This window comes from Conger conger, chromosome 7, assembly GCF_963514075.1.
Source record: "Conger conger chromosome 7, fConCon1.1, whole genome shotgun sequence".
Lineage (NCBI taxonomy): Eukaryota > Metazoa > Chordata > Actinopteri > Anguilliformes > Congridae > Conger > Conger conger.
Window position 1 is genome coordinate 58500649 of NC_083766.1, and position 25256 is coordinate 58525904.

The 25256-nt window shown below is 41.5% G+C and overlaps 2 protein-coding genes across 4 annotated transcripts; both read right to left on the reverse strand.

Annotated features, from left to right (window-relative positions):
- Nucleotides 1-1203: 1203 nt before the first annotated feature.
- LOC133134102 (NEDD4-binding protein 2-like 1) lies at nucleotides 1204-4511 on the reverse strand. Its single transcript, XM_061250523.1, has 5 exons — nucleotides 4347-4511; nucleotides 3730-3857; nucleotides 3553-3641; nucleotides 2146-2219; nucleotides 1204-1676 (listed from the first exon to the last, which is right to left on the reverse strand). Exons 1-5 carry the CDS (start codon nucleotides 4451-4453, stop codon nucleotides 1577-1579), a joined length of 498 nt encoding a protein of 165 aa, XP_061106507.1. The 5' UTR covers nucleotides 4454-4511; the 3' UTR covers nucleotides 1204-1576.
- Nucleotides 4512-15493: 10982 nt separating this feature from the next.
- On the reverse strand, nucleotides 15494-20889 carry LOC133133934 (NEDD4-binding protein 2-like 1). Of its 3 annotated transcripts, XM_061250240.1 has the most exons (6): nucleotides 20573-20889; nucleotides 17970-18100; nucleotides 17796-17884; nucleotides 17512-17585; nucleotides 17248-17315; nucleotides 15494-16217 (listed from the first exon to the last, which is right to left on the reverse strand). In XM_061250240.1, exons 1-6 carry the CDS (start codon nucleotides 20650-20652, stop codon nucleotides 16201-16203), a joined length of 459 nt encoding a protein of 152 aa, XP_061106224.1. In that variant the 5' UTR covers nucleotides 20653-20889; the 3' UTR covers nucleotides 15494-16200. The 3 variants fall into 3 exon arrangements, with proteins under 3 accessions (XP_061106224.1, XP_061106223.1, XP_061106225.1); XM_061250239.1 differs by lacking the exon at nucleotides 17512-17585 and having other exon boundaries at nucleotides 20573-20861; XM_061250241.1 differs by lacking the exons at nucleotides 17512-17585; nucleotides 20573-20889 and adding an exon at nucleotides 18369-18575.
- Nucleotides 20890-25256: the final 4367 nt, after the last annotated feature.

The window sequence follows — 25256 nt, forward strand, 5'->3', positions numbered from 1 at the left end:
GGGGGGCCAGAAGAGAGGAGAAGGTTGAAAACAGTTTGCGGGGATTAGAGGCAGCCGCGTTAATTTTTGAGTGAAAGAAGGAAGATTTAGCTAGAGAGACAGAGGAATGGAAAGATGATAAGAGGGCATGGTGATGATGATAATAAGTCATATCACTGGGGAGACAGGACCTTTTCCATTTTCTCTCCGCTGCCCGCTTTTCGGTTCGGACAGCTCGTAGAGCATCAGAAAGCCAAGGACTGGGTGGGGAGGCCCAAGCTAGTTTGGTGGTGAGGGGACACAGAGAGTCAAAGGAAGATAAGAGGGAGGACATGAGAGTTGTAGCAGCATCATCGGGAGACAGTCGAGAGAAAGACTCCGCGGATGGTTGGGAGGAGAGGATTGTAGATGAGAGGGTGGAGGTAGACAGGTGGCGTAGGTTCCGCCGACAGGTGACAGTGGATGGTGGGAGAGATGGATGGGTGTTAGAGGAGAGTGGAAGAGAAAAAGAGATGAAGGAGTGGTCAGGTTAAAAAACGACGACCGGTCGGAAACACCAGTTTTATGTTGCACCCTTAAGCAGACATGACTTTGTCTCTTCCATTTGGCAACTGTTTTTTCTCAGTTCTTAGTTGAAGTTATTTTACACAGAGAAGACTGGCGCAAATATCAGTACACAACAACGTATGCTCAATGTGACTCAACTTTTCTCTACCTATTGATGACATCACTGTCAATACTGAACTCTGAACTCTACTTAGTAACATTAATCAGAATCATATTTAGAATATAAGCAATGTCAAAACACAATGAAAACCGAATACACTCTGCCCAAACAGATGAAATCTATCTCAGCCCATTTCAGCCCAAATGATCAATATGCAGATTCCCCAAATAATTATAGGTCGCAACACCACCTCAGAGAAAGGAGGTCCTGGGTTTGAATCCCGGTCGGCCGGGACCTCTCTGTGTGGAGTTTGCATGTTCTCTGAATGGTGTGTGTGCCCTGCGATGGACTGGCGACCTGTCCAGGGTGTATTCCTGTCTTTCGTCCAATGTATGCTGGGATAGGCTCCCGCCACCCCACAACCCTGTTCAGGATAAGCGGGTTAAGACAATGGATGGATTATGGTTATTATTACATAGAATAGTTTAGCGTGATAGGATAGTGATTTGGTGACCAACACCCCCCAGGAGCTCCACAGACGAGACGGCAACAGCAGATTCCTGTGAGCCACAATTTATTTACAGCGTCAAAGCGCACACAGCCAGAGCATCTCTCGGGCAGTCCAAGAGAAACTCTGTAAACCTTCCTAAACATTCACCTTCACTGACAACAGTAGGCTGAAACCTAATGTGACGTCACACCCATAGAACATACCCGCCAATTTCATCACCTCCTACATCCACAATCCCAAAAAATTGGGATTGCATGGAATCCGGATCAACCTTTTTCTGCAACCAATATTTCATCACAGTACACATTTCTTAACACTATTCGCTTTGGCTGTAGCCTCAACATTTTGCGTTAAACAGCAAAAAAGCAATTCTGCTGGGGACAAGCTGGGAGAATGTCAACGAATCCTCTGTTTGCCATCTAATCACTGCCATTTAGTACTTGGTAAATGTTCTTAGCGCGCCTGTAGTTCTCCTTCATCCTGTACATTACTGATATTGGGATCCCACAATTGGCCCTCCTGGTAAGACAAAAACAGGAAGTTAAGGCATAAACCACACGTGGCTGTTTACTCATATCAAACTATACCATAGCAACAAGAACTCAAGTCTAAACCAAGAGATCCTTTGTATAGCGCCGAACTTGAATAGCGTTTAGGTCGGTGAGTGTACACTCAACTCAATTGGCCATAGCCAATTGCTGCCTTTATTCCACACCAATGGCTACTTGAAATGTTTAAGAAACTTTTATAGCCACATTTAACGGCACTCATATTAAGAAACAAATGTTGCGTGATCTTATTCTGAACATTTTCATCATTCAAACATCACTTAATGCAAAAGTAGCACTATTCCATATCACTGACTCAAAAACGTAATGAGCTTTATTTCCTTTGCTTCCTTGGGGCTGATTTCCTAGTGTTTGTAGTGAGTTTAAGGGAAAACAAATAAGAATATTGGATTGATTTTTATATAATTATAAAGACTTACTTGTGTAACTCTTCAACACTGCACCAAAAGGTGTCTGGGGTCGTTTTAAACGTAATGTAGTACTCATTACATCCCTGAAAGAAAGAAAATAAAAAACCTTGCTGGTGTCATTATAATTAATTATCCATTTAAACACAATCTCCAAATCCCAATTCTAGAAGATTGGTTGCATGACGTGATGGAATGCCAATTTTTATTGTACCAATTCAGTACCAATAATGTCCCTAACTAACCTGGTGCTGATGTAGCTATTTGAAAATATTTAGGAAAACTTTCTTTGAAGGGACCTACAAAAGAGTTATATAACTCCTTCATAAAGGCTATATAACTCCTTCATAAGCACTACATAGCACATTCATAAGCACTACATAGCATATCTGTAAGTGTTTATATCAAAAATAGGCGTATGGTGTATTATGTCAACATTGATGACATATATTGTGGCAGTTTATTTCGTATTTCATGGTTATGTCACTTGCTGCAAATAAACTGCCACAATGTATGTCATCAATGTTGACCTCACACACCATATGCCTATTTGCGGTAATTGACATAAGCACTTGTGAATGCTTATGTAGTGCTTATGAATGTTATGTTGTGCTTAAGAAGGAGTTCAGTCAGTCAGTGTTATAGAACTCCACTGCATTCAGTTACCAGTGATTGTGACACCAGCATTTGAATGTTCTGTTCAGAGCATTCTAATCACATATTTGTGATGTCACACCTCAAGGGTAAGACAATGGGGCAAAAAATAAGTACGATATGTATTTAACGTAAGCCTATGATGTGGAAAATGATGAAAAACATACAGTATCAAGTAAAAGTAAGATAAATAAAATGTGCACTTGATTGAAATGAAATAAATGATCCTGCATTTCGCAGAGAAAACAAGCTTTGACGATTTAGTATTTTGGCTATTAGCACTAAAATGAAATAACTTTTAAAATGAGATGAAAATGGATATAAGCATGTAGATGTAAGAAGTTAAAGCACAGGATAGTAAGCAGGGTAATACAATAAAGTTTTCCGATGTGAGACTGAGACCACCTCTCTGATTAATTTGGGAGCAAAGTGAATTAAAAGCTGCCTGACTGCTTTTCCATTGATTGACAGGAGCATTACTGGGCCGTAACTGCTCTTGGTACATCGCGTTATTTATTCCAGCCACTGGTCATGGCTGCAGTTATAATGGAATATATAACCACAAACTATTTTACACTGTACACACTTTTTGCCTGAACTCAGTGCTTTTCAGTTCTCAGATTGATATAAACATGATGTGAATCCTCATTTTGAGTAAAACCCAATCGTATTCAGTTTGATACCTCTCAAAATATGGCAGACATATCTTGACAATTTAATTAAGGAAATACATTGCACAAATACATTTGATTTGAAAATCCTTACCATTTCAACGTAACGCCTCATATCACGGAAACGCATGTTGGTGTTATCGATGATAATTGGATTTTCGTTATCGTCAATGGCGTCCCACGCTGTGGAACAATTCAATTGTGAGGGGAGAAAAGTCTTCATATCTTCAAGTCTTCATATATAATTTTCACATATAAATGAATAAAATACCTCTGTCCTGATTCCACGCATGTGCCTCTGCCAGCTGGCTGTAGTCAAAGTTATATTTACGGTTCTTAATGAAAAAATCATCCGTGCTCAATATTACTCCTGTATGACCATATAGCGCATTGATTTCCCTGCAATAACGACAAACATTCTGTTAAATTATATTCTATTATAACTGCAGCTATGACCAGTGGCTGGAATGAACAACGCGATGTACCGGAGCAGCTACGGCCCTCTAATGCTCCTGTCAATCAATGGAAAAGCAGTCAGGCAGCTTTTAATTCACTTCGCTCCCAAATTCATCAGAGGTGGTCTCAGTCTTACATCGGAAAACTTTATTGTATCACCCTGCTTACTATCCTGTGCTTTAACTTCTTACATCTACATGCTTATATCCATTTCCATTTCATTTTTTTAAGTTATTTTATTTTAGTGCTAATAGCCAAAATACTAAATAGTCAAAGCTTGTTTTCTCTGCGAAATGCAGGATAATTTATTTAATTTCAATCAAGTGCACATTTCATTGATTTAAAATAATGGGCTACAATGTTTCATATAGATCAAATTAAATGCTCTTCTATTATGAAGAGTACGGCGAAGTCGGGTGTAAAAAAGCTTACCGTGCTAATTGACTCTTTTTTGATCCGGGCAGGCCCCTCAAGATGAAAAGGTCCGGCGAGTCTCCAAATCCGAGGTACATTTTACTTTTCTTCTGCCGTTGGTTCATGTCTGATAGCCGAAACTTTCTCTTCTGTGCGCGCTCTCAAATCACCTCTCCTCTTGTGTAACTTCCCTCCTACGAGAGGTGGGTGCTACCAGATCTGGGCATTCCACCAAAAGTCCACCGGCAACATTTAGCACCAAAAATAAGGCTAAAAAAAGCGCGATAATAATATGTCATTGAGGGCATCACATTTCGGTAATTTCAGACAACAATGCCAGTGGAGTGCCACCCAGGCACGTAGGGTGGCATTATTTTTATTTTATTTTATTATTATTTATTTCTTTAATTGGGGGAGGATAGTTGAAGGGGGGTAGCTGTCTATATTGGCTGAGAAATTAAGAGAAAGCCTTACCTACAGTGGGCTCAAAAATTATTGGCACCCCTGACAGAAAATGAACAAACAATACTCAAAATAATTCTCAACAATATATTTATAGACAAACTCGAAATACCAACATGTGATAAATACTGTGCTATATTAATGTTTCAATGGAACCAACAAAAATCATTTACTGATTTAAAGATTATTGACCCTTAAAGATTATTGTAAATAACACCTAGCAAAATTAAACCAGGTATTAACTTCCACTTATTTAAGTTTATCTATGTGTTAAGGAACTGTATTGAGTGATTACATCACTTCCTGTTTCACTAGGGTATAAAAATGAGGTAACACACATGCAATATCCTGTTGTCATCCAACACCATGAAGAAAACAAAAGAATTGGCAGTTCAAAATAGGCAGATGGACCTTCATAAACGTGGTAATGGCTACAAGAAAATTCACAAACGATTGAATATACCACTGAGCACTGTCAGAGCAATTATAAAAAAGTTCAAAAGATATGGAACTGTTGAAAATCTCATGGGTAGAGGACGCAACTGCATCTTGCCGCCCAGGATACTGAGGAGAATGGTGAGAGAAGCAACAAAATCCCCAAGGATCACAGTGAAATAATTGCAGGCCTTGGTGGCATCTTGGGGTCACCAGGTTTCAAAAAGCACCATCACACTCCATAACCACAGCCTCATTGGAAGGGTTGCCAGAAGAAAGCCTTTTCTGACCACAAGACACAGAAGAAAGCGCGTGGAGTTTGCCAAACGTCATTTACATTATGACTGGAACAAGGTTCTCTGGTCAGATGAGACCAAAATTGAACGTTTTGGTCAGATACAGCATCGGTATGTTTGGCGTAGGAACAGAGATGCATACAAGGAGAAGCACCTGATACCCACAGTGAAATATTGTGGTGGGTCAGTCATGTTTTGGGGCTGTTTTAATTCCAGAGGTCCAGGGGCACTGGTTAGGATTGATGGCATAATGAATTCCAGCAAGTAGCAGGCAATCTTGGCTGAAAATCTGGTTCCCTCTGCCAGAAGTCTGGGACTTGGTCGTAGGTGGACTTTCCAACAAGACAATGACCCAAAACACACCTCAAGATCCACACAGAAATGGTTCCGTGACAACAAAATCAACGGTCTGCAATGGCCATCTCAGTCACCAGACCTCAATCCAATCGAAAACTTGAGTTGAAGAGGTCAGTTGATAAGCACAGACCGAAGAACGTGAAGGATCTTGAAAGGATATGCAAAGAGGAATGGTCCAAAATCCCTCCAAATGTGTTCCTTAATCTTGTCAAAAATTACAGGAAGAGACTCCATGCTGTTATCCTTGCCAGAGGTGGTTGCAAGTACTAGGTGAAGGGTGCCAATAATTCTGAAACCTTCATTTTGTTGAAATTTATTTATTATTAAATGATTGTTATGATTTTGGTTGTTTCCATTGAAACATTAATAAAGTACAGTATTTGGCACATGTTGGTGTATTACCTTTCTCTATAATTATATTATTCTTTTTTTTTAAGCCTTGTTTGTGCATTGCTGGTGAGGGGCGCCAATAATTCTTGAGCCCACTGTATGTGACTATATCTACAGCACAAACTGAACTACCCCGAGAGGCTATAGCCACATTTAACGGCCGAGCCCTGATAGAGGCAATGCAACATGGCTCAGGCAGTAAGAGCAGTCGTCTCATTGGCTCAGGCAGTAAGAGCAGTCGTCTCATTGGCTCAGGCAGTAAGAGCAGTCGTCTCATTGGCTCAGGCAGTAAGAGCAGTCGTCTCATTGGCTCAGGCAGTAAGAGCAGTCGTCTGGCAGTTGGAGGGTTGCCGTTTCTATCCCCTGCCCGGGCTGTGTCGAAGTGTCCCTGAGCAAGACACCTTACCCCCGAATGCTCCTGACGAGCTGGTCGGCGCCTTGCATGGCAGCCAATCGCGGTTGGTGTGTGAGTGTGTGTATGACTGGGTGAAAGAAAAGCATCGATTGTACAGCGCTTTGGATAAAGGCGCTATGTAAATGCCAACCATTAACCATTCAATATAAAATAATGCAGCTGCTTCCCACAGGAAATGTGGCCGTCATGCAAAGATTTGTTACAGCATTTTGTGCCATATATAACTCGGGTCTTTTATTTGATGTTTTAAATCTCAAACACCATGATTAGCCTTGTGCATGCCATACATTATAATGGCAAATACATATGGATGTGCTACTCTTTCTACTCTCTGATAATGCCATCAAATATTGAGATGTAACAGATTTGTTTTGTGCATTGCTCTTCTGGACCAGAACATTATTGCAATAAAGAAAACGAATTATTCACCAGCCCCGGAACTTATGGTTTATTCTGATGTCGTCAGGTTGTCGTGAGCCACGGACCCCTTGCCGAGCTCAGACCTCACGTTCCCACGAGCAGTACCTCACAATGAGGTGTCTCGGGGACGAACTCAAGTACTCCGAACGTCCTGGAGCCCTGGTAAGTTCTACTGAACTTCCAGCCCAGTCTCGAAGTGAAGGGTGTGATGCAAATCTGGTAATCGATGTCCTGTATTCAATGTATTCCTCTAAAGAATCTTTATCACATATGATTATAGTAAGATATACTTTATTATAATCAATCAAAAGAATAGAGTTGTACAGATTACAGTGTACATATCATCTTTTGCAGTTTGCTAATCACATGCAAGTTACATATACCCCTCTTAGCTCTTTCTAAATTACCTTTCCACCACGATGTTTAAAAATCAAGGTACACCCTTCCTTTATCCATCCTCTTTGGCCTTAGCCTTATCCTATAGCTCCCCCTTCTTGACGTTTAAAAAGAAACTATTCCTATAATATTATATTTATCTAAATATGATAATTTCTCTACATTTTTCTACTTTATATAGTACCCTAATGAGAAATAAAAGATATATAAAAGTAAACTTATAATATGTTACTTTTCCTACTTCTACAAGTAATATAGATTATAATTACCACCCATGCCCTAAATATAGCCAGCTTGTTTTCTGCGGGATTTGATCCCTCCTCCTTGCTGTTGATGAGCTCTTTGAACAGCTGCATTGGTTTGGGAATCTGGGGCAGGATCAGGACCCAGACTTTCGAAAGACGTGACTTTGCACTTCGTACTTCTCCTGCCTGTTGTCTGGGATGTGCACTGGTATTTCTTCGAACACGTCGGGGGTTTTGCAGTGCAGCCGCAGCATATGCCTCTCCTCACTGACACTGAGTTTAGGGGGGGAGGCTTCAGGTTCTTGCGTGGGTCCAGCAGGAAGGTGTTCTGTAGTGTGGAGGAACCCCGCGTCCCGTCTGTTGGCCTCCAGGTGCAGTTCACGGCTCCAAGCATGTTGTAAAAGCCCTTTAACTCTTTCACCAGCTTTTCTGTATGATGAGGGATGCGCGTGAACACCTCTTCGACATCAGTCCTGCTGTCACAACTCTTGGGCTGAGTCCGCACCGCGTACGTCACTCCTCCCTCCATATCCATATCCTGGAGTGGCGCGCAGAGGGAGCGCGCCACTCCAGCTTGACTACAGCTGTCTTGTGTTGCTCTCTCTTCACCAGCTCGTTGATATCTTCTGAAGCCAAATTCTGGGATCCTGCTCTAAGGTCTAAAAGCTTATTCCTTATATATCTTTTTTGCATACAAAAGTGTACCTTTTTTGATAAGAAATGCCCCCATTATGTCAAGCGGGAAGACATTTATCTTTTATATAACCTGTTTTTTAATGATCATATTAATTATTTCTGTTTTTCCAATTGTCATTTTCTCATACCTCAAAAGAACTGTCCCCAATATTTTATGTCATGGGCCCCTCTGGTTTGGGAATTTCCCCCATCTTAATATATGAGTGGAAAAACACTAGCCCTTATGTTGTTTTTAATGAACCTATTCATCACTGGTGTCTGTGTCAGTTTCATAATCTCTCCTTGACTTCCTCCAAACTTTGATTTCATGCAAGCCAGACGTTAAAGCCTGCCACCATCCCAACACCCTCTTCAGGTGTCCCTTTTTGTGGCGCCTTAAGGGATCTACAAAGGACATCCAGCCAATAGCTGAGTGTAAATCATCCGCCATTAATCATTAATTTTCTTTCGGTATTGACATCCCTTCCGTTTTCCTTATTTTTGTTTTTCTTTAGCCAGGCATTGTGCCCCTCCCCTGTAGGGTTGGGGTATTCTCAGTCAGAACTTTAACCTTGCTCCTTAAAACCCTAAATCTAAGTCTCCCGACTTCAGACTCCTCTACTGACAAGTATGGCTGCTCATTCTCTGAACCACATATTTTTCTTCTTACGGGCGTTCTTACTACCACCTCAATGGCGTGTGCGAGGGGTTAACAATGCATTCCTTTCTAACCCATCCCCCGTCAATCTCTCATCAGGGGGGCCTAGGGCCGGGTCCTCGACAGTGAGGTACCTGAGCAGTAGTTGGTGGTTTCCTCTGATGATGTCAGGTGAGGTACCTGAGCAGTAGTTGTTGTCTTCTGATGTCATCAGGTGAGGTACCTGGGAATTAGTCGCCTTCTGATGACGAACCGCTTGGGAAATGAGGGACAGTGGCCAAAAAGGGGGTTGTGTCAGGGGGAGAGCGAGGGTCCGGCCCAGGGTGGGTCGGTGGGGCGACCCTCAGCCGAGGAGTTGACTAAACTCAGAGACGTGATGGTGGAAGTGCACAATACTGGTAGACACGGGTGCGTCTATATCCATCACAGACTGACCCCTTCCTCTCACCGATAAAACTATTGAAATCATGGGTCTCAATGGCCATAGCACAGCAACTTTGTCACATGCAGTACCCTTACAATTAACTCCTCACACAGCACCATTGTGTGTTCAATTTTGGGTTGGGGAAAATGCCATTGGGACATCAATGGGAATGGACTTTAATGCTTTTAGTGCGGTCAGGGGGAGAGATAGCTCCTCTAACAGGGCTGACCGTAGCTGCAGCCTTGGAGATGAAAGACTGGAGTAGACTGGAAACAGAAAGGAGGGTGAGGGTGGCTGTGTTTTCAGTTTCCATAGGTGTGGGCCACGGACAAGCTAGACTGTGTCTAGCTAGACAAGCTAGACTGTGGGAGGGGAAAAGCCCTATATAATAATAACAACGACAATTCAAACTAAATTGAATAATAATTTTAAAAATTATTTTCCTTTGAATAAACTTTTTTCCTTTGAGTTATACTATACTTTTGACACTGTTTTGACATCATAAGGAGTCTCTTAACAATAGTATTCTGTTGACACATTTGAAAGTAATCTGTATAAAAATCACATTTTCTATTCTGTCTTCTAGTGTCTATTCTGACTACAGCCTGGTGAAGAAAACAAAGCTTATTTGACAGCCAAAGAAAATCTTGTTGGGTCGATTCGTATTTATTTGCAAAGAAATAACAGAAAGTGAGACAGCTTACTGGCTCTCAGATTTGAATCAGACATAGTAAGGCTTATATACAGTTTTCACTAGTTTCTCCCAAAAGGGGGGCTTTACTAAAACAAAACAGGGCTGCCCACTAACATTTATCAGTATTTTTTCTTCTGATTACACCTTGTTGACCTTGCTGCAAGACCGGAATGTGCCAGCTACTCCCTTCTAGGAGAAGCAGAGACATTAAGGTCAAGGGCTGTCTGTCTGCTGGGAGAGAGACAGAGAAAGACTCATAGTAAGCACTTATTTCAGAAAGTGGTCTAATAGTAATAAGGATTCAAAATAAAAGGTTCTTTTTAATCCCGTGAGTGCCATTTTGTTAACACACATTGTCAATTTAGAATCAATTAAGAAAATGACCCTTACAGAACATACGGCAGGTAATAATTGTAAGCACATGACTTCATTGCTAGCTTTTAAGTATGCTTTTGTACCCACCAGATTTGTGACAGCCAATTACCATCTCTCTCTTCTGAATTGGTGGTTCTTTGGCATTCTGATGGATGACAAATGGATTTTGAATGCTTGCTACCTTCTTTTTTTACTCAAGTGAAACAGGAAGTGATGGAATGGTACAATATCGTTCCTTTAGACTGAGACAATAATTCTGACACCTATGATGACTTTATGGAAAATAATCCACACCTACCATACTCTCATTATATAGCTATTATACACATTATACACTTTCTGCAGGAAAAATGCGAAATGTGTATCATTCTACCTAAGATGAGAATGGGAAAACTCCGCCCACACTCAGGGAGGATGGGCAAAGGGCCCCTGCATGTAGTCCTACCAACATTATGCCTCTGTACTCTCTCAGTGGTTGAAAAGATGAGCAATATGAGCTGAAGAATGACAGCCCAGGAGGCTCTGGAACACATCTTTGGTCAGGATGGTGGAGTAGAGGAGGAAGTTTCTGAAAGTGGAGATGATCTTGAGATCAATTCTGATCATGATGATGAATTTTCAGATGATGAGGGTAATGTCTCACACCCATCAACTCCAAGAAAGTCATTCATATCAAAAAATGGTCAAATAGAATGGTTCTCACCCCCGAACAGGCGTCAGGGAACAACATCAGCTGCAAACATAATAAAGGCAGCGCCAGGGCCCGCTAGGATGGCAGTGACTCATGTCACAGACATAAAATCTGCTTTTGAGTTGGTCATTCCTGATTCAATCCAGAAAACTGTTCTTGAAATGACTCATTTAGGAGGGAGGCATGTTTTTGGGCAGGAGTGGAGAGAACTGGACAATAAGCACTTACATACTGCCACTCATGTGCTTCATAGACACACACAAACACAAACAAAATGTTCTCTCCTTCTTGTTCAGGTTTCCTGTTGTAAACATTGGAAACATTGTTAAAAATTAAATGTAGTTTTAAGATGTATATTTGAATTTAAAGGGTCAATTTGACACCAAACAGAAGAGATGTGTTCTTTCAATAATACAACATGCCCCCATAACTATTTTAAAAATGTTTAAAAAAATAAAAATGAAATAAGAATGTGTTGAAGCAAATGTGGTGAGTGTCTCATTTTTGCCAGTGCACAGAAATAAAACTGTTTGAAAATTATATTTTCATCGAAAATGAATAAATTCTCATCAGTAAACCATGATCTGCAAGAGGTGAAAAACATGATTAAACTAAATATTAATTAAATTGATATTAATTGAGCTAAAGATAATGTTTAGGGAGAAAAATATATTTGGCTCCAGACAAGTGCATGTTGTCCCCATGGATGGTGAGGAAGAGGGTGAGGAAAATGGTGAAGGAGGCCATGAAGAAAAAAGAAAAAAATTGTAATGCAATTCAATTTGCATTACAATTTGCAAGATTCAACATCATTGTGTACTGCCGTGTATGTAGATGAAATCCATTTATGTTCCCCTCGGATCAACATGTTTCCCCACAGCGGTGGATACTATTCCACCCACAGCCACAGGCTACAGGCTACAGGCTACGGCTCTGCTTCTCCATGCTCACTTAACATCTGTAAAATCCACTCCCCTCGTACCAGAAATCCCCCCCGAAAGAGCTGTTTCACTCACGTACGTCACATCACAGAAGCCAGTCTTTACAACTGCTGAACCGCTTTTGCCTTTCCATTAAACTGCAGCCTGTGAACTGGTGCTGACATCTGGGGGGGGGGGGGGGGGGGGGTTCCTCTTACAGTCCTCCTGGGATGTGTCATCTCTCAAAAAATAATTATAATAATTTAGCGAGACGAGACGTGGTCTTGTTCTGACACCTCCGCCTATAATAATAATAAGATGACTTTAGGCCTAGTTCCTCCCTGAACATCGCAAATAACAGAAACTTAACAATACGCCCCTGTGGGAGACACGGGGAAAGTACAAACCTGTGTCGGAGGAGAATAAGTCAATAAGAATGTGCTATTATTGTCATATATGTATTACATATTGTTTTGTATAATGTCGTGAGCCCGGACCCCATGCCGAGCTCAGACCACACGTTCCCACGAGCAGTACCCCACGAGGAGGTGTCTCGGAGACAAACTCTCTTTTCCTTTAAGTACTTTCGAACGTCCTGGAGAACTGGTAAGTTCTACTGAACTTCCAGCCCTGTCTCGAAGTGAAGTGGTGTGACGCAACGCTGTTATATGATTTCCTGTATTCACTGTATTCCTCTAAAAGACCCTTTCTCAGATATGATTATAGTCACATATACTTTATTATAATCAAAAGAATAGAGTTATACAGCTGACAGGTTAAATATCATCTTTCAGTTTGCTAATCACATACATTGCTTTATATTATTAAAGAACAGTTCTTTACAGAGCCATTACAATTTGGAATCACTTGCCGCTAGCAGTCCGCCAGGCGAAGAACAAGATAGCCTTTAAACAGAAACTCAAAAGGCACCTGTTGTATTGATGACAGGATGTTTATGTTGGTTTAGGTTGTTTTATTTGTTGGGAGATGTTTTGCTTTATAGTGTAATGGGTTTATAATAATCTATCTCTCTTCTTTGTATTTATTTTTGTATGGTTTGTATTTATTAAGTATCAATAATTGAATTCTCTTTTGTTTAATTGTTTCTATGTTACTGTATTGATGTATTTATTTATTTTTATTTTTATTTTATTTTTGATGTCTTTGTTGTGTGTGGACCCCAGGAAGAATAGCTAGTGCCATAGCACAAGCTAATGGGGATCCTTTTAATAAACAATTCTTTCAACCGTATACCGGTGCCTTTACCTGATTCACAAAAGGTTCATATAACCCCTTTGTTTTTCTAATTCACCTTTCCACCAGATGTTAATGTCAAGATACACCCTTAAAATATCCATCTCTTTGGCCTTTACCTTATCCTATGATTCCCCCTTCAGGGAGATAAAAGCGACTCCTAGAATATTGTGGGCACGAACACCCCTAAACTTTTCTACTTTATTCCTACCTTATATAGTATCTTACTAAAAATAAAAGACATAAAAATGAAAGGAAACTTATAACTTTAAATCACCTAACAATGCTACCTTCTACTTTATAAGTAATTCAAAATATAATTACCACCCAAGCCCTAAATATAGCCATCTCGTTTTCCGCGGGATTTGATCCCTCCTCCTTGCTGTTGATGAGCTCTTTGAACAGCTGCATTGGTTTGGGAATCTGGGACAGGATCAGGACCCAGACTTTTGAAAGACGTGACTTTGCTCCAGTCACTGGCTCCAATGCCGCAGATGTCCTTGGAGGCAGCCTTCACCTGCACTTCGTACCACGAGTGCCTGTTGTATGGGATGTTCACTGATGTGTCCGGTAAACTATACTTCTCCTGCCAGTCAGAGGACCCGCTGCTTCTGTAGCGGTCCGTGTACTTCCAGCAGTCTTCGAACACGTCGGGGGGGGGGGGGGGGGGGGGTGCAGTGCAGCCGCAGCAGTGCACCAGCAGGGCACCAGCAGTGCAGCAGTGCACCGCGTACGTCACTCCGTTCTCCATATCGATACAGGATTCCGGGTTGCCAGCCTGCCCAGCTGTTACTGTACTGTGGTATTGAACGCTACATGTACTGCTGTTCAATTTCTCCGGTGGGCTCTAGGTCAAGTTCACGCAGAAGTCGTTGGGGAATTGCAGATACACATCACTAGGCAGAGGGAGCGCGCCACTCCAGCTTGATTATAGTTGTTCTGCGTTGCTCTTTCTTCAACAGCCCGTAGATATCTTGTTAAGCGAAATTCTAAGAGGCTTTTTTAACGTCTAAAAGCTCACTCCTTATATATCCTGAAACTTGTATACAAGTGTACTTATTTTGGTAAGACATTCATCCCGAAATATCCCCATTATACCGAGTGGGAAAACACTAGCTCTTATGCAACTTATTTAATGAGCCTATTCATCACTGTTATCTGCCTCACTTGTCATAGTCTCTCTTAGACTCTCTCCACACTTTGACTTCATACAAGCCAGCAGTAAATGCCTTCCACCAGCTCAATACATTCTCTTTTTTATGGCACCTTAAGGAATCTACAAAGGACATCCAATTAATAGCCGAGTGTAATTCATCACCCAACTCCTCATACTCTTTCATTTCCCAATCGTCCACATTGTTTTCCTCATCTCTTTGCTTTAACCAGGCCTTATGCTCCTCCCCTGTAGGAGCAAGCCCACACTTCTCAACCAAGAATGTTATTATACATTCATGTTACGCATGGCCTCAGTCAGACCTTTAGCCTTGCTCCTTAGTACCCTAAATCTAAGTCCTCTGACTTCAGACTCCTCTGCTGGCAAGTAGGGCTGCTCATTAGCTCTGAACCACATATTTTTCCTCTTACGAGCATTCTTACTATCACCTCAATGGTGTGTGCGAGGGGTTAACAATGCATTCCTGCCTAACCCATCTTCCATCAATCTCTCATCAGGCGGGCCTAGGGCCAGGTCCTCGACAATAAGTGATCATATACTGCATATCCTCCTGTGCAAGTAATCACAAACATATTCTTGAATGTAAAGAGCTTAAAGTAATGATAAGTTGGTGTGGGACAGTGGCATGCATAGAGATCTGGTGAGTGTGCCCACTTCCTGTTTACTGTCTGGTGAGTGTGCCCATTTCCTGTTCACTGTCTGGTGAGTGTGCCCATTTCCTGTTAACAGTCTGGTGAATGTGCCCCACTTCCTGTTTGCCGTATGGTGTGTTTGCCCCATTTCCTGTTTCCCAACCCGCCAAATCGCACCTCTGCTCAGCGGCTGAGTTCAGACCCCACAGGCACCCTCTGCCCAATGAGAGCAGCACACCCTTGCATCCAATCAGAAGGCTGCTTTGCATCTGATCTTATAATGGTGTATGTAAAGCTGTGTTATGACTATTTAAATTACTCCTCTTAAATGTTATTACTTCTTACTACTTCTTACATTTCAGACATTTAACAGACTCTCTTGTCAAATTGCACATTTAATAATGTTGTCTCGTGGAAAGCACAGATGGAGAAGCAGCAAAGAAATAAGGATACACTCCTACAGACTGTAAAGTACTTATGATTTGAGATCATTCTTGTTCTCAGTATTGAGTCTGTCTGAATCAATACATTAGAGTTCAATAACCCAACTGAGGAGCTTCAGTTAGGAAAGGAAATGGGAGAAGCATCGATAGAAAGAGAAGTGACTTAAAGGTACAACAGGTCATTTCAGACTCCTAATGGTCAGTATAATTTGAAAATTAAAACCAATGAGCAATGGTACAAAGTGTCATTGAACTGGGATCAGCCTTGCTTTAATTTTATGCGACCAATATTTTATCCCTGAAGAATGTTTGTTAACAATGTATACTTTGGCAGTAGCCTCAACATTTGCGGCAACATTTTATTCACTTTGTTAAGCACCGACGAGCCGTCTGACCGGTCACAAGCCGCCGATGACCGTTGATGACTCTTCTACGTGCCGGATATATCATACAGGACATCATAAATGGTCTCAGCCGGTTCATAGTTCCTCTTCATCCTGTACAAGTCCTGCTTATCTATCCCAGGATACCTCCTGGTAAGAAAAAAAAAGTTTGTGATGAAACTGAACAGGACAGTGAAGGGGCCTCCATTTAAAATCCGAGGGCCATTAGTTTAACTCATAGCGTTTAGGTCTGTGACTGCAACGACTGCTAGTGTAAAATCTATAGGGTTCCACCCTCCCTTTACCTGGGACTCAGGTGTGTTCACGTCCCTTTACCTGGGAGTCAGGTGTGACCCCCTCCCTTTACCTGGGAGTCAGGTGTGTTCACCCTCCCTTTATCTGGGAGTCAGGTGTGTTCACCCTCCCTTTACCTGGGACTCAGGTGTGTTCACCCTCCCTTTACCTGGGACTCAGGTGTGACCCCCACCCTTCACCTGGGAGTCATGTGTGTTCACCCTCCCTTTACCTGGGAGTCATGTGTGTTCACCCGCCCTTTATCTGGGAGTCAGGTCTGACCCCCTCCCTTTACCTGGGAGTCAGGTGTGTTCCACCCTCCCTTTACCTGGGAGTCAGGTGTGTTCTACACTCCCTTTACCTGGGAGTCATGTGTGTAGACAGTCTGGCCAATCAGTAACACTTATTGTTCAGTTAATTACCGGGGGAAAAAGAAAACCAGGACCGGATTTGGATTTGAGGGCCAGCTTTGATGATCCCTTATCTACTGCCTACTCTCCATTCAGAATAGCCAAATACTTCTTCATGCTAAACTATGGCTACTTGAAACATTCAGTACTCAAAGATGAAACAAAACTTTTACAGCAGAAGCCTTTTGACATTGATATGAAACATAACATTACATTTACATTTAATAGCAAAATTTTAAAAACATTATTTTCTGTTTGGTTATATGGCAGACATTTGCAAAAGTAGCCTAAAACATATCTGTTCACAAAAGTAATGAGGTGGACGTTCTTTTTGGAGCCTTGAGATTACAAAGGTTGGGAACCCCCATTCTTGGTAATTCAAGCATCAACAGTCTTAGAAACTAGTTTTACGTCATGTGCTACTTTGGGGCTGGTTTCCGAGTGTCTGTGTTTGTGGACGGTGTAGCTAGGCTTACTCATGCAGCTCGTCGACACTGTAGTCTGGTGTTTCCATAAACCTGATGAAGTAGCCATAGTCGAGACCCTGAGAACAAAAAAAAAAAACATCTCTTGTAATTAAAATGAATTATGCATTCAAAATCAACCTCCACATCCCAATTTTAAAAGACTAACGCATGTAGTGATGCAGGAAGTTGCAGCATCGTATCACCGTAGATCATTCAGAGCTGAAGTAGTGATGATATCGGCACACTATGCTGATATCTGGCCTTGTTGTGCACCTGTCTTTGCTATGGAAGCAGTCTCCGCCTCCGTCCTCCGTCAAATCCTGCGTCGTATGCCTCCGAAGACCCTTCTAAAAGGTTTTTATTTTACATATGCAGTTCCGAACAAGCTGGAATATATCTGAACTAGCTCAACTTTTCAGTTGTAAGATGGAGGTAGCCATGATTTGATGAAAACCCGAATCCTCATTCGCAGTCAACCCCAATATTATTTTGAAAACATATGTTGACCATTTTTAAATGAAGTACATTGCGCAAAATACAAAACTGATGTTCATTACCATTTGAACGTAAGGTTTCATGTGTCGCCGACGAATGTTGGTGTTGTCGATGATGATTGGATGAACACGGTCTCTCATGGCTTCCTCAGCTGTGGAACAATTCAAAATGAGGAGAGGAAAGTCTTCATATCTGCCTTAATTTTTCACATATTATTTTTTTTACATTAAGAATACCTCTGTCCTGATTCCATGCATGTGCTTCTCCCAGCTGATTGTAGTCAAAGTTATAGTGACCATAATCATTGATGAAATAATCATCCGTGCTCAGTATGAATCCTGCATTACCATATCCCTCCATGGTTTTCCTGCAATTAAGAGACATTCTGTTGTTATTGCGGCAGTTTGAGTTAAATGTTTTATTGATTTTTAAACAGTCCCATGTATTGAATACAATTGCCATTTTGAATTAATTAGCAATCCCATAATTCCAAATCCCAACAGTAAAAAGTCACACAATCAATAGCATGTATACCTGGATTAGTGCTCTTCAGGAATATAATGGTATTTCCTGAAAACAGTTTGATACACATTTTTTATTGCTTTTTAAAACTGCCATGTATTTAATATGTCTACCTTTTTCAATCCAAAAACAGGGCAGAGGTAGAGAGTCCAGAAAAAACATGCAGAGTCCAGACGCAGGCAGGGGTCATACACGGGAATCCAGAGACAAAAATCAATGAAACAACAAGACAGAATGTCACAAGGGCAAGGGCTAGGGCTAGGGAACAAGGGGGCTAGAACCGGGGTAAAAGGGATAAAGGGCTCGGGACTCGAAAACAGGAAACGACGAACTAGCAAGGTGCAACTGAAAAGGACAGGTATAAATACACAAGGGAATGAGACAAACTAGGTGGGGCATGGGAGTGAGGGCGGTCTAACAAATAAGCATCAGGTGAGACACATGAAAGAGTAATAACACAATAACGGGTTGGGAAACGAAAACGCGGACTGGATTCACAAAGACACACATGTAATACAAACGGCTCCGGACTAGGGAGTAGACAATTGCAGAGAATCAGGAGATGCAGAGATACAGAGAGACAGGTGTGAATACTTCACTGAAACTAAGCAAGTAATCAGTGATAGAATAGGGAGGCGGAGTTACAGAACAGAATTGAAACTGGAGATGCGTTACTAAGTTAGTTACGTGATTAAATATAGATAGTGCTGTATAAATTCTATGTTAGTTGGGATTAGTAGATTAGTGCTATCGGCAAACATGAAATGGAGAGAAAGCAGGAAGTAAGAACAACGAGACAGAAGGAATTGTGGGAAACCTGAAAATTCCGAAACCACCCGAATAGTGGGGCACGCAGACAGGGGAGTGACTGGGCTTGTAAACATTCAGACTGAGACATCACAGGGGAGTGACTGGGCTAGTAAACATTCAGACTCAGACATCACAGGGGAAGATGAGTGCAAAGACTAATGAATATAAACAGAACACCAGACATGAATATGAAAAATAATAAATTACAAGAATAACGATAATAAATTAAAACAGATAACAGGAACATAACATTTTGGAGGATTCTGCAATCCCATAATTCCAAAATCATAGAGTAAATGTTCACTAAATCAATAGCATGTATACCTGGATCAGTGCTCTTCGGGAATATAATGGTATTTCTTAAAAACAGCTTGATTAAAAATATTTTAATTAATTTTTGAAAAGTGCCATCTATTGAATATGTCTACCATTTGGAGGATTTAGTAATCCCTTAATTCCAAACTCCTCCAGTAAAATCTCACTAAATCAATAGCATACATACCCGAATTAGTGCTCTTCAAGAATATAATGGTGTTTCCTGAAAACGGTTCGATGTATTTTTATCATGGATTTTTAAATTGTTCCTTGTTTTGAATTCTGCACATTTTACTATTCCATAATTCTAAATACCCACAGTAAAAACGCACGTAATCTATGGCAGGGATACCTGCGAAAGTGATTTGAATGAATAGGCTTTAGTGGAATGTTGAAAACAGTTCCGAGTCGACTTCTATTTTTTCATGGAATTTAAAAAAATCACCATGCATTCAAAAATAATGACCATTTTGGAGTATTCAATGTTATTATTGCATGATGAAATGTTTAAAATAACCAAACGGTAGCATTTGGAGTATTGAACGAGCGAGCATTGAGTATTCAGTTGTATAAAGTCGTCAAATCACGATTTACTGTAAACCGCAGTGAATATGCGCACAAGAAATTTAAGTAGCCTACGGAAAGTTTGACAGACGTTTTTCGAAGTGCGGACCGCAGTAGCATATCGGAATAGCAGAGTGAAACCACTAATGCTGGTCCATATGCACTACATTTCAATAGGTGCTATATTCAGGCCTTAAATGCATAAATATAAGCAATAATTACAACCTAAAAAATAAATAAATAAAATAAAAATACTAAATAGGCTAATAATACAAAACTGCGAAGAAATATTAAAACGGCTGCGTGTACAGTAACTTCCAGCTCGATCTGACTGAGGGATTTTATTTTGTCTGTCCTGGAAAAAATAATGAAACGAAATGTCCCGGAATCTAAGTATTTTCGAGTGTTGCATACATTAGTAGGCTACTGCTTAATGAAATATAGACAGCATATCCAGTGTTCGTTCCTAAATGCAATGTAACAGTAACAATGATGCAGAGACGTTATTAACCTTCTCGAATTACACTCTTTATTTGTGTAATGAAAGAGGAATTGGCACCAAGCATAAGGTAGGTGGCAGCCCTAAGCTCACTTCACCTGTCCCATCTGAATTTCACAAAAACCTTACCTTGCTAAGTCTGTCTTTCCTGATGCAGGCAAGCCCCTCATAATGATAAGGTGCGGGCGGTTGCGACGTCTTGGAGCCATTTTCACAAAACTTGCCCCGTTAAATTCAGCTTCAAAAACAAACCTCTTCTGCGCGGCGACAGCAGCACTTTCACTTCCAGAGTCCAGCGTTATCTTCCCTCTTGGCGCTCTTTTTTTTTCAATCGCACGATGGTAATTGTGTCACGTCGGCATTTCGCAGGACTGGTTGGGATGGAGTGTCATTCCGTCGGACGTCCCTGTCTTTAAAGGCACAGTGAAATGTGTCCAGCGAACTACCTCAGTTTAATTCCTTTCTGTCTGTTTCTGTCATTTTCGTGCTGTTTAGGAACTGTGTGCTTCGTAAGATATTGATTTATTATTTTTTAATTTATTATTAAAGTAAATTTGACATGGAGCCGGTAAGTGTAGCTCCAGAACATGCCCGAACATGCCTGCACTGGTGGACCACGTGGTCAAAATGACACAGCCACAACTTTTTACTCGCACTTGACTGCTCAGACTATTTGGATAACGTGCTGAAGGAGGGGAAAATAAGAAAAATTACAACCATTTATCGTAACTGTGGTTTATATTAAATTACATTGGTAGATTGTCTTGTAAAAAGAAACTTGTTGAAGTAATTTGGAATAATTTGTTATTCCATAATCATCACATTACATTACATTACATGGCATTTAGCAGACACTGTTATCCAGAGCGACGTACAACAAAGTGCAAATCAAACACAAGAACAAGTGCAAAGAGGACCTGAGAGGACAGTACAGTTCAGTTCAGTACAGTACAGTGTAAACATACAGAAAATCAGAACCCTTTAAGAGTACAATCAACTTTCAAACTAGCATACCACAATTGCAGCTAGAATACAAACAATATCACTACCTATACAAGTAACAATATCTATACAATCTATACATAAGTGCCATTACAGTCTAAGGCTAATCATGGTGGTGAGTTGGGGAGGGAAAGGTGTAGCCTGAAGAGATGGGTCTTCAGTCTGCACTTGAAGGAGGTCAGAGTCTATGCCGTTCTGACATCCACCGGGAGGTCATTCCACCACCGTGGGACCAGGACAGACAGCAGTCGTGAGCGTGAAGTGCAGGTGTGGCGAGGGGGAGGCGGCAGACGGCACGAAGTGGCAGAGCGGAGGGGTCTTGTTGGTGTATAAGTCTTGATAAGGGATTGAATATATACAGGGGCTGATCGTTTAACTGCCTGGTATGCGAGCACCAAAGTTTTAAATTTGATGCGAGCCATAACAGGCAGCCAGTGGAGGTTGCGGAGCAGGGGGGTGACATGTGAATGTCTGGGAACATTGAATACCAGACGGGCTGCAGCATTCTGGATCTGGATCACGATATGTTCCATTTCATTTGATGATGAAACAAAGTATGTACCTGTACGTCCTTAAGGCAGTTTCTCCAAAAATAAATAACGTATAGTAAACGAATGAACAATGTTAATAAATAGTACTGATGTACTATTTATATAAATTCCAACCATTTAGCTACTATTGTATTTGTAGACAAAGAGTAAGGCAGCTAACCACCTCACCTTCACTACTTACCTGCGTTGGGAATATTCTCCCGTGGTGGAATTCAAATTTGAACCGGTGAAGTAACACACTGATGACCACTTCTCAATTGAAAAGCTTTATTTACAGTGCGCAAAGGGAGATTCACCAGGGCTGCTCCAACAGGCCTTCCTGTGAGGGTTTAAGTAGCCTGGTTAGTGGGTGTTGTAGGAGAAATTCACAGAACACGGTGTTCTTCCTCTGTTGTATGACAAATCAAATCGCAGGGCACACACACCATTCACTCACACACTCATACCTACGGGCAATTTTTAGAGTCTCCAATCAGTCTAACGTGCATGTCTTTGGACTGTGGGAGGAAACCGGAGTACCCGGAGGAAACCCACGCAGACACGGGGAGAACATGCAAACTCCGCACAGAGAGGCCCTGGCCGACAGGGATTCGAACCCAGGACCTCCTTGCTGTGAGGCGGCAGTGCTACCCACTGCACCATCCGTGCCGCCTAGAAAATAGCATACGAAGCAAAATTATAATTTTGGCGATTGCCACAATGATGAATCATTGGGGCAGGACAAAGAGCAGGTGGTATTTCTGAGGAGGAATTATGTTGAAAGAAGTGTATAAAATGTGTATGACTTCTGCAGAACTGGCCCAGCTTTGTGCACTTGTGCTCAAAAAAAAGCCAATCATCTTCATACAGTGTTTCAGTACTTTATTACGGTGAAAGCCAATCATCTTCATACAGCGTTGTACTCCTGGGCCCACATCTGCTCTTTAAGTCATGTAACAATTGTTTTGCAATTAACACAATGCTACAGTAACTACAAAGCTTACTTTATCATTTATCATTACTTTATCTTTCCTCCTTAGGATGGTTAAGGAGGAACCGACCTTGGGCGCGATTTCTTCTCATTATTTTTTATCATAACAAGCACATGAGCGCACCCAACAACGGGAGTGTTCTCCTGCATGTATGCCTATATGATGTAACCTGTGGCAGAGCACTCACCCCTGTGTGTGTGTGTGTGTGAGCACTCACCCCTCCCTTACATTTTTGCTGGTTATCTGTCACAAGCACAATTTATTATTTTAAGCAGTTTTCTCACTATATGCATTGTACATATCTGGACACATTGTACTGCATTATATTTTTCTCCCACAGTGCAGAGTGAGTGCGTGTGTATCTATGTGCCTGCATGTCTGCGTATCTGTGTGAAGTGCGGCTGGGTGTCTGTGTGTGTGCATGTGCGCGTGTGTGTGGATGTGTATACAAAAGGAAGGTAAACCAAGAACCACTTTGGAGTGAAACAGTTAATGTGATATGATGAATCTAAAAGGCAACCCCAACACCTCATGTGAGCATTGTTACTACTACTGTAGTTGTTAACCTAAATGTGCACATACACTCACCAAACACTATTAGGTATTTGTAAGACTTTTTTTTTTACTTCTACTGCTGTAGCATATCCACTTAAGGGTTATGATGCGTTGTGTGTTCAGAGATGCTCTTCTGCATACCACTGTTGTAATGTGTGATTATTTGCGTTACTGTCACCTTCCTGTCAGCTTTGACCAGTTTGGCCTCTGATTCTCATTAAGGCGTTTCTGTCTGCAGAACTGCTGCTCACTTTTTTTTTTGCACCATTCTTTGTAAAATCTAGTGTGACTAGTGTGTGTGTGTGAAAATCCCAGGATATCAGCAGTTTCTGAGATACTCAAACCACCCTGTCTGCCACCAATAATTATTCTACAGTCAAAGTCACTGAGATCACATTTTGTCCCAATGGTGATGGTTGATGTGAACATTAACTGAAGCTCCTGACCCGTATCTACATGGCTGTATGCACTGCACTGCTGCCACACAATTGGCTGATTAGATAATCACATGAATAAGTAGGTGTAATAAAGTAAAAATGTTCCTAATAAAGTGCTCGGTGAGTGTACATGAACACAGCTGTGGACTACTTTTCAGTAGTTCGGTAGTTAATTATCAACTGCATTAGTTAATGCCAATTCATGTAGCCTTGTTGTAAAATGTTACCCAGAGTTCCTTACTGCTGCCAGGGCCGTCTAGGAGGAGATACAGCCAACCCCCATCACCATCACCCACATTATTAAAGATGACAGAGTTATTTGGAGAATTATTACGATTACGTCTTTGCCCACGTGCGTACACAGCTGCTAACTATAAGCGTTTGCAGTGTACATCACATTCCTGCTATCTGACCACAGTCCTTTTTTCTGTTCTCACTACATGGACAGCAACTCCTCGCCCACTGTTTTACACAAAGGGCCCTATTCTGTTCAAGTACAGTGAAGTGCCACACCGTCTCTGTCAGGGTGATCAACTGGAATGACTTGCCTACTTGCCAGAATCTCTCCCCATATTTCGACGCAGACTAAAAACATACCTTTTCAAACTATAGTCCTCCCTCCTTCCGATATCCCTCTTGTCTAACCCTAACCCTTAAAAGAAAAAGTTTTAATCCAATCCCTCTCCAATCCCTCTCTACTCCCCATTGTCCTCTCACTCCTATTTTTATTCCAGCGATACACTGTGCAGCTCCTCTCTCTCTCTCTCTCTCTCTCTCTCTCTCTCTCTATCTCTCGCACTCTCTCACACACTCTCTCTCACACACACTCACTCTCTCACACACTCTCACACACTCTCTCTCTCCCTCTCTCTCACACACACTCACTCGCTCACACTCTCTCTCTCCCTCTCTCTCCCACACACACTCTCTCTCACACACACACTCACTCTCTCACATACACTCTCTCTCACACACACACACTCACTCTCTCACACAAACACACACACACACACTCTCTCACACACACACACTCTCTCACACACACACACACACACACACACACACACACACTCAGGTTGTCTTTTATGGATAATATATTGCTATAAATCTGATTTAGGTACAGTATTGGAGGGAATTGTATACCGTGCTGATTTTCATTTCCTTGATCCAGGGAGACCCCCTCATGATGTAAAGTTGTGGTCTGTTACGCCACTTGCTGGGCCTTCGTTGCCGTCGCACAATGTCCAGCTGTGAAGGACTGGATCTGGGATGAACCGCAGCTCACAGCCTTGCTGCT

What these genes read in the sequence shown, in the direction of transcription:
- LOC133134102 (XM_061250523.1), bottom strand. Translation starts at nt 4,453, where the DNA reads ATGAACCAACGGCAGAAGAAAAGTAAAATGTACCTCGGATTTGGAGAC. An exon ending in TGAGGCGTTACGTTGAAATG is followed by an intron (nt 2,220 to 3,552) that starts GTAAGGATTTTC and finishes TCTTTCTTTCAG; the next exon opens with GGATGTAATGAGTACTACAT. An exon ending in AGTGTTGAAGAGTTACACAA is followed by an intron (nt 1,677 to 2,145) that starts GTAAGTCTTTAT and finishes TTGTCTTACCAG; the next exon opens with GAGGGCCAATTGTGGGATCC.
- LOC133133934 (XM_061250239.1), bottom strand. Translation starts at nt 20,652, where the DNA reads ATGGCTCCAAGACGTCGCAACCGCCCGCACCTTATCATTATGAGGGGC. An exon ending in TGCATGGAATCAGGACAGAG is followed by an intron (nt 17,885 to 17,969) that starts GTATTCTTAATG and finishes ATTGTTCCACAG; the next exon opens with CTGAGGAAGCCATGAGAGAC. An exon ending in TGAAACCTTACGTTCAAATG is followed by an intron (nt 17,316 to 17,795) that starts GTAATGAACATC and finishes TTTTGTTCTCAG; the next exon opens with GGTCTCGACTATGGCTACTT.